At 41.3% G+C, this 9,285-nt stretch overlaps 1 protein-coding gene and 1 long non-coding RNA gene across 3 annotated transcripts in view; one reads left to right on the top strand and one right to left on the bottom strand.

Annotated features, from left to right (window-relative positions):
• Nucleotides 1-1,497: 1,497 nt before the first annotated feature.
• Nucleotides 1,498-9,285, bottom strand: part of camkmt (calmodulin-lysine N-methyltransferase) — a 52,310-nt gene continuing 44,522 nt past the window's right edge. Inside the window, exon 11 of one of the 2 annotated variants that reach the window (XM_085922900.1) lies at nt 1,498-2,555. In XM_085922900.1, the coding sequence (XP_085779026.1) occupies nt 2,469-2,555 (87 nt within the window). In that variant the 3' untranslated portion in view covers nt 1,498-2,468. The remainder of the gene's footprint in view (nt 2,556-9,285) is intronic. The other variant, XM_085922899.1, reaches the window with a different exon arrangement.
• Nucleotides 4,876-7,397, top strand: LOC147050434 (uncharacterized). The gene is made up of 5 exons (XR_015067471.1): nt 4,876-5,022; nt 5,915-5,961; nt 6,047-6,133; nt 6,236-6,330; nt 6,767-7,397. It is a non-coding gene; the product is annotated as an uncharacterized LOC147050434 (long non-coding RNA).

Raw genomic sequence — 9,285 nt, 5'->3', positions numbered from 1 at the left:
TATTACAAGAGGAATTATCCATTCAGGTTGCATATTGAGTGTGTTGTTTGAGTGTCCATTTTAATTTTAGTTGTTAATTTTCTTAGAATATAAAATGCTGCTGTGTGTGTGCTTAATTTTTTTAATGACTAGAATAATTATAATGATAATTAATAATAAGAATAATTTTAATTATTATTTTATTATCGTGCATCCTATTTATGATATGCGTAGCATTCATTAAAAGCAACTAGAAGAACTATCGGGAAGCCTTGCTAGCCACTTGAAGTATTATCAATATTATCATGAGCATCATAATAATAATCATCATCATCATCACTTATAATCAAATGTTTATTATAAATCAGAGATGCATGTAATTTTTTTCTAGCTATTTTCTTGCAGTGATTCTGAATCTGTCATTAGGTTTTAATCAACATAACTCGAAAATGAAATGTCCTATTTCGTATTAACAGTTGGAGGCCATCATGGCTGTATACATATGACAAGGCACCGTAAAATTTATATTGCGCAAGTTTTTAGCGGTCAAACTTCAAAAGAAAAAAATGTTGTCTTAGTATATTTTAGAATTTTGCGTCTCTCGTTGTGTGCCATCAATGAGCAAGCAGGTGTCCCAAATGAAGTGTCCTGTAAGCCTCCTTCCTACACTGGCTGACATGGAAACTTCTCGGCTACTTTTGTGTTTTCTTTCGTGGTCCATCCTCTCTTTGGTTGCCGCTTTATTCTCTGATTCTCTCGCTCTGTCCTCCCTTGCTCCCTCCCCCTCCATCTTGACACAGTGCACTGAGCCTAATCGTGGATAATTGGGTGGGAGTGGCGGTGGGCCGGCCCTGCCTTTGTGTGCAAAGGGCAAGTGGTCAAGTTAATGGGGCCCTTGTGTGGAGTCGGGGACCACTCTGCTTCCCTTCTTTTTTTTTTCTTCTTCGATCACTCGCTCGGCCGCTCAATCACTCGCTTTCACTCACGTCTTTATTTGTAGAAGGCCGACTGCTTCGATCTCGTCTCGCCATTTTGGCACTTTGTCTCCTCAGTCGTGGCCGATGACGGGCGTAAGGGAGGAGAACCGATCAGGAGGCCTTGCTAGTAGTCCCTCCCTCTCTGACAACTCACCCTCCTCCCTCCTCCTCCTCCTCCTCGCTGATAAACAGAAGAGTGAGGCTGCAGGATTAGCTGCACTCCCTCCCGTCTTTATCCCTCTCTCTTTTATTCCTGAGGAGGGGAAGACGGTTGACTGGGCTTGATATGCATGTGCGTGTGCGTGTTTTAGCTTGTCTGGCACCAGCTTAGCCTGCAGGAGGCCATTGTGTTTGAAAGGCAGGCCGCAGCCAATCGGGGGGCCCGAGGAAACTTTATTACATCTGTAAGCATTTAACGCCTTAATTCTGGACAAAAAGAACACACACGAGGTGTCGACACGCTGATTTGGCCACAAGAACGTCGCGCCGCGATGACAAACACTCGCCGTTTTGCTTCCAGTCAATGCCAAAGCTGAGAGAGGAATCAAATCCAAATAGTCTGAGAACGTGTCAATCAATGCATTTATTGAGTGGCAAGATGATATTGCGTTGATGGATAACAGTGAAGCCGAGGTAAGAAACCCACAAATTTGGTCTCAAGGCCATTTGGAAAACACAGTGAAAACTTTACGGTCGGCAGGATTTTGAATTTCAAAACCACTTTTCAAGACAATAGTTTGTCGTCGTCAGAAAAATTCTCGTAACAATGAGGAGGCCAAATGTATCAGTTATTTGGTATTGGTATCGGACTCAAGACTTGAGTGTTCAGACATAGACATCATTTCACATTGTACATGGCAGAAAGGTTTGTGTGAACACATTCACTGACTAAGAAGCCATACAGGGGCAACTAATTCCGAAGCAAGGCTCGAAATAAAACTTTTTTTTGAAACTTCTCTTTTTCCACGTTAGCTGCATTCATGAAGTCCTATGAAACGTTTCCTTCCATTTGAAAATCTATGTTGATATAACAGTGCTATAAGCGTCAGACATTTTGAAAACTAGCAAAATAGCTAAAGTTAAAGTTTGAATGGTCTATTCTGGTTTTAATGGCAGGTGGCAGGAAAAAAAAGATGAAAAGGTTGGGTTGTTTTACTAAGCCACTCAGCTTTTAGACTTGGAGGAAATTGAGCTATGTTTACTCAAGGGTGGGCTCATTAGTTTGGGTTGAAGTCAGGATTTGCACATTTTGGACACAGTTTTGTAGTGTGGTGCAGTTGAAGGAAATTGAATGTAAACATCCCGTTGTGTCGCTCGCCATGCGATGGGTGTAGAGAACTAGACAGTGACTCGTACCAAATTTGAGCAGCTGTTTTAGTTTAGAAGGTCTCATGTCACTGTCCACAGATCTGGTGAGTCCAGAGGAATATGGACGCTCAGCAGCTGATCACAGTGTTGACGAAAGGCACCACACGCACCCACAGAACCAGAAGCGACGTGCGTGTCCATACTTCACTGAGCTGGAGATGCTTTGGTCAAGGTGAGGAGCAGAGGGTAGTGGATGTTCTCGTCGTACGCTTCTTTGCCTTCTCGCAGCATCTGAACAAGGACACAAAATAGCTCAGTCAAGATTTTCAATGGGACCGGCTCCTTTCGGTACCCGGCACTGACTTGACTCGGTTATTTTACTTTGACTTTCCAACCTCTATTTTTCTGCTAACTTGCTTTTTCATTTCAGCACCTGTATTTGGCTGTCCTTGTTGAATTTGTGATTTTACCACCTGGAAATGGAGGTGGCCAGTTCTCTGGCTCATTTTGGACCTGCTTCTATTCTGTCCACTTTTCTTGGTGACTGGTGATCTTAGTACCTGGTTTTACGCAGCTATTTTGGGACTCGTTTCTTGTTACATATGTACCGAAGATTTTCTATAGCTACTTATTGTCTGTAGCTGATGACTTTGACCCCGCCCCCCTGCCTTTCCATGGCACTTGCGTTATCTCCCCTCCAGGCACCAGCCGGTGGTTGAACCTGTGACACCCCCGCCCCTTCCTTGAAGAGGGAAGGAGGAAGAGGGAGCGCCAGCAGCCCAAGGGGCCGATGGGCGTGGAGGGGCAGCTGCCCGGATAGCCCCCTCTCCCATCCCACAAAAAAACGCTCTCCGATGGGTGCTGTGTGGAGTAGCAGTCACATTGAAATGCTGCCAGGGAGGTGCTACATTTCGGAGGAAGGGAAGGAAAGGGAAAACAGGTGAGGGAGGGGGCGAGGACGGCTGAGAGCTGGCAGAGGTGAAAAGTTTAACAAGCAAAGCTGTTCCTCCTGATCGCAGGCTGCCTAATCAGCTTCATGGGTGGTTGCCGAAATTGCCTCTCAACCCCCCACCCCACCTTTTCTCTCTGTCTCTCTCCTTTTTTTCTTTGCAAGGTGCAAGTCGTTTTTTTTAGTGGCACTTTGGCCGCCGCTTCTGTGCCCCCTCCCGCTCTCTTGTGTGGCTTCTACATTTCCACATCGACACGCCAGGAAGGAAGTGGACGAGATGGGACTACAGATGGGGGGGGGATCATTTGGAGGTCTCTCTAGGAAAAGAAGTCACGTTTACACCAAACAGCCACAGTAGCATGTCACTGCATTTCTGATGATTTCAGTCCCTAATTGTTATTGTTGATGTACCTAATTTATTTATTAGTAGTCAGTTATTATTTTTGCACCTGATTATTTTGGTCCTACCTGAGTTTTGAAATGCTCCCTTATTTTAGTAGCTGGCTCGTTCAGCAGCGCCGCCTCCCCTGCATCCCCAGTGCCTGGTTCTTTTAGGCTCTATTTTGGTACCTCGTTGGTTGGGAATCAACAGATTTCTTATCTGAGCGCAATTCATTTTTTTTCTTTTAAAAAGAGTCATGAAACAAACGCTTCCAAACGCTTCTGCAAAATCGTGTTTGTGTGAATGAAGAAGCGCAGAAAGATGGAGGCTGTAGTTTTCCGGGTGAGGGAGGTAGTGGTGAACGGAAGCTTCTGCTTATGCATGTGCAAAAGATGGAGGATGTCCTCCTCCTGTGTGTGTGTGTGTGCGTGCGTGCGTGCGTGCATGCGTGTGTGTGTGTGTGTGTGTGTGTGTGTGTGTGTGTGTGTGTGTGTGTGTGTGTGTGAGAGAGAGAAATTAAAATTCATGACTCTCTCTTCACAACCATTTGAGTAACAAGATTAAGATGGCGAGTTAGAAAATAGCGGCGGCATTATCAGGCTGCTTGCAGTCCCTCCAGCTGCTTGCCTCTCTATTCCACAACAGTGGGGATAAAGAGGATAACGCGGGAGCCCTGTCGGCTGCCTGTCGCAACACACACACACACACACACATACACACACACACACACACACACACACACACAGACACACGCTCACATTTTTGGGGGGTTACTTTTGGAACTACAAATGCAAGCTTGCAGCTGACCACAATTGTGACTGGAGCATTTTGCGCACCAAAAAAAAAAAAAAATTAAGTTACGAATTTCTCTCGAGGGATGAAAACGTGTGCCATAAATAACATTCAAAATGTATTCTAGGAGGAACGCCAAGGCAATAAATGCTATGGAAATAATCCTCCACTCTAAAAAGTCATTTAGGGCCGTAGTATATATCACAATATTAAAAAAGTATATTAACTTATTAAAATCTCGAAAAATGACAAAGCAGATAATTTGAGTTGGATATATCAAAATAAATGTTGAAAAATTAGATAGTTATTTTTGCCTTATATTTTCTTATATTTATGAAGCTTGTTTGACAGAATAGATTTGTACTTGACAAACTAATTATAATTCTAAGATATTCATAATATATTTTGTAAATATCTGTCAAAATATTTGAGTATGGGCCAATCATACCAATCGGTTTCATCAACTACAATTATTACTTACTCTTACTCAATATTTATAATCTCTAACAGCAACTTGAGAAAATTAGTAGTTTTAGCACTCTTGCGTGGAATCATGGGATATCACTGCTTTTTGAAATAACAGCGGCACGGAAACGGTCAACGGACAACGCGGTGAAAATCACTTGGAGAACTCGGTAAGTGAGCACGATTTAATGTGCGTATAAAAGTTGTCACCATTATGCTGTTTGCGAACTTTGTTAATGTTTTCGAGCCAACATATTGCGTTGCTATCACACGGTTCATTAAGCTAATACCATTTATACAGCAAATGTCACCAAAATGGGACTAATTTATTTGTAATTAAGCACTACACAACATGCTAGGGGATATGTTAGTCTACGACAGATGTAATTATTGTTGGGATGTTTGGGCAAAAGTTCCTAATTTTTCCGAGTGAGGATATCACGTTGAACTGCATGCTGATAAAGTGGCGGTGAACGAACACATATCAGAATAAGTAAATGGGATGTATTTATAATACGTATATAGAGAAGGATTAGGTGTTTAAAATTTTGAAAAAGACAACCTTTTCCCTGTATTGCATGAAAGCTAAACTCAATAAATACTAGTTTTAAGTAATGCTATCTTCTTTTTTGTGTGTTTTCCTCGATAGTTGTAGATTTTACAACAATGAAATGAAATAATTTCATATAATTTTAATACATCCGGTCCAACAATTTAAATGCAGTGGAGCCTCGGTTTTCGACCACAATCCGTTCCAGAAGCCTGTTTGAGAAGTGAATCGTTTGAATTCCGAATCGTGTTTTCCCATTACAAATAATGGAAAAAAACTTTTTAAGCATTTTTTTATTTGCGCATTTTTGTTCGATCGCGCAACTGCAGCGCACCGCCTAATGCGCAACCATAGACCTCGCAACTGCACCGGCGCTGGTTGCATTATTGTGACAGAGCCGTCGCTGAAATTTAGAAAATATTTTTAAAGTCCTGATGTACTTTCCAAATTGTAAGTGGATCTCAGTGCCGGGCGCTCACTGTCGCATTGCTTTCGGAGCGTCTGTGTTTTAGGATGGCTTTATTGCTCCCACTTGCTTTCTTTGAGGATTCTTCAAAAGGTGAGCTTCTCGAGCATTATGGTGTCAAGCGTGGTACAGTGGTCGTGGCCATTGCCTTCATTTAAGATGTCCTTGCTCCTTTAAGACATCGGGTGCCCTGCAGTATGCACTTCAAGCAAATTAAGGTGCTGCAAGAGAGAGACAGCGGGCACGAATGAGTGTTCTACTTCAGGTATGTGAAGGTATTAAAGTTTTTCCCCAAAAAAAACAATAGCTTTGCTTGAATATGTAGTGTTGCATTTTATTAGTTGTTGAAAGATTTTCTCTTCTGCAGAGTCAAATCCTCATTCAAAAGACACCTGGTTGTTCATCAGATGTCTCATCGACCATCTGGAAGAAGATGCCAGTGTGCTGTTCAAGGACTTTGAGGTTAGTATAATACTGTAGCATTTGTCATTTTTAACAATGCAATCATGGTTGACCATGAAGTTGCTGCAGTACAGGTTTTTTTTCCCTTACTGTACACAAAGAAGAAGCGGCTTTTCATCCATGGACATCCGATACTGTACGAGTCGCCAACATTCAGATCGATGTTGACTGATTTTACTATCTGTGCTGCTTTGAATACATAAAATACCATTTTTTGTGTCAATTTTGTTTGCAAAGAAATAAATTATGTGGAAGAATAAATTATGCTGATGACAAAGTGTTCTACAATTATTTTACAACAAATTTGGAACCACCACAGTTCAGTTTACCCACTTAATGTCCTGCAATGCTCTTTTATGTTATGAGGTGGTATTTGTCTTGTGACATAAAGGTTGAAGGTAAATTCTAAAAAAAAATATCTTTACAATGTCTGCAGGATGCTGCTGTTGGATCTGCCAATGTTGAAGTGGAGTTGGTAGGGGACTTCATGAAAATTTACATGCTGCAAATCAAAGAGGGGGGTCAGTCGATGTTGGTATTGTGATTGAAGGCAGCTCTTCGCAGAGCCTGCTGCTATCTGTTGGGACTGACCTACGCATTTGATCTGCGCTACTCAAATTCTGGAAACCTTTCTAATAAGGTTCAAGGACTCAAGAATTAACTGAGTATGTAGTTGCTGGCTACTGTTCAGAGACATTTTCATTGGTAAATCTAAGGTTGTTGTCTTAATGTTTAGATAAGTTAGGTTTCCAGTTGTTGGACTGGTATTGTTAGCTTTTGTGATGCTTTAAAGTGAAATATTACTGTTTTCAGTCCATTTCAGGAGGAGGCTATATTTTGTTCTTGGTGCATTTCACCCAGTTTTGACAAACCCCTTATTAAGAATTAAATTCAGCTGTTTTTATAGCATGAGTATTTCTATGACATTTGCAAAGACGCTGTGGATGTTTCACAATTGTCAATTCAGCCAAATAAATGTTGAATTAAAATGATGTATGTAAAATTGCTTTATTGACCAAAAATACTCCTAGAATAAAAAGTAAATTCTGGTTTAAAAATTAAGTAAATTGTAACATATTTATTTTGATATGTGATAGTCCAGTATGTAAATTTTTTTAGTGGTTTGAACTTCAGTTTACGATTGCATTGACTTAAAATTTTAAGTAAATCAACTCAATTTTAGATTTCATGGTACTCAATGTAGTTCAGTAGGATCTACTTAATTTTTTCAGAGACATTTACTTCGTTCATGATGTAAATTTAAATGAGTTCATTGCTTTCAAGTCTACTCAATATTTTTGAGTGTAAATTGTTACACAGATTAAAATGAGTAGAGCAAGGGTACATTTTTTAGTGTCTGACCACTCATTGGTACGTTTTCAAGTTGATATAGCAATGAATGTTTTTCTACCTGTCACATTGCAATCTGAGATATAAGTGGGCCACACTCGAGTTTTTTAAGACACAAAAAGTCAATTAGCTATATTATTCCTTTGACTTTAGCAAGTAGAAATATGAATGTACAAATCAAAGATAATTACACATGTAAAACAACTTCAGGGCTCCAGACTAGCTTTTTTTTTCTAGGAGATCACATCTCCCACAGACTCAAGCGTTTGGCTTTCTGCTTTGATTGTCGTAAGCCGACATGACATGCAAATCCACATTGTGTGTATGCGTGTTAGGCTGCAGGTTGCGATATTGTCTTGTTTCTTGGTGCTCCCACTGCAAGTAAACATCTAGTTAAGGAAAGCTAATCTGTAGAGCAAATGAGGAGCAGCTGCTCATTGCCATGTGTGTGCGTGTGTGTGTGTCTGTGTATTTTCCGCGTGCATGTTTGGGTGTGATATCATCACATGCTACGTTTGTGTGTCATGTCTGGCCAATATGCCATCTAAGTGATGTCTGGGCTGTGCGAGCTGGTGATATAACTCTCAGTCTCTCTCTCTGTGCTTTTTTGTGTGTGTTAGCATGATGAGTCGGGGCCACGCACACACTTAGAAATCCACCACACCGATTTTTTTGGTGTGTTTATCAGAAGATAAGCAGAGGAGACTTAATCACCTTCAGATATGAGGGGGACACTCCAAGTTATTTTCGTTTTTGTATGCAGCACCTGACCCCTAGATGTGGTGTGTGTGTGCGTGTGTGTGCGTGTGATCGATTCATTCCTCAGTATTTTCAAAACACAGTGGCAGCTGCATGAGAAGGCCATAATATTAGAAACATCCATCCACGGTTGCAATATATTGTTACATAAATGGAGTGAACCCCTAAATTGGTTAAAACCCGCCTTATCGACTATGTACATTTTTATCTCAAAGTCAAAAGTCAAAGTCCGCTTATTGTCAATTTCTTCACGTCAAGGCACACAAAGAGATCGAAATTACGTTTCCCACCGTCCCACGGTGACTAGACACAGTACACAACACTCACATCAAATAGCACCAAGAGTAAAAACGAACAGACAAGAGCAACGAATAAGTAATAAGCAAAATTCTCTGCACATGCGATAAATCATTTTGACTTATTAAAACATGAGTAAACTTTCTGTAATTAAACAAATAGCAAGCATAAAGTATATACTAGTTAGAAAATGATGTCTGTGTAAATGTGCCTTTAAGAGGCGGAGCTTAGTGGAGTGGAGTGTGATGACAAGTCACGGTGAAAGCTGTGAAGGACAGCAGCTTCCGTGTGTTTACGTGTTCTGAATATGAATATGACATGATCATACGAACATGAAAATGGTACAATGTTTTACGTGGCACTGATAAGATGAAAGGAGCAAAGATGTCTCAGTGAGGGACTGGAAGGCGCACTTCACGGCGCAATTGTCGCAGCAGTGTCGGCGAGCAGGCGCCGGCCCAATTGGGCGCACTGGTCGCTGTCCACTCATTGTGTCAATGGAATCGCCAGCAGGACGCCGCTACTTTTAACTCGGCGCCGGGTTAAAGC

This window comes from Syngnathus leptorhynchus, chromosome 10, assembly GCF_054491065.1.
Source record: "Syngnathus leptorhynchus isolate UIUO chromosome 10, UIUO_Slep, whole genome shotgun sequence".
NCBI lineage: Eukaryota > Metazoa > Chordata > Actinopteri > Syngnathiformes > Syngnathidae > Syngnathus > Syngnathus leptorhynchus.
The sequence above is the reverse complement of the archived record's forward strand: the minus strand, read 5'-3'. Positions and strand labels throughout refer to the sequence as shown.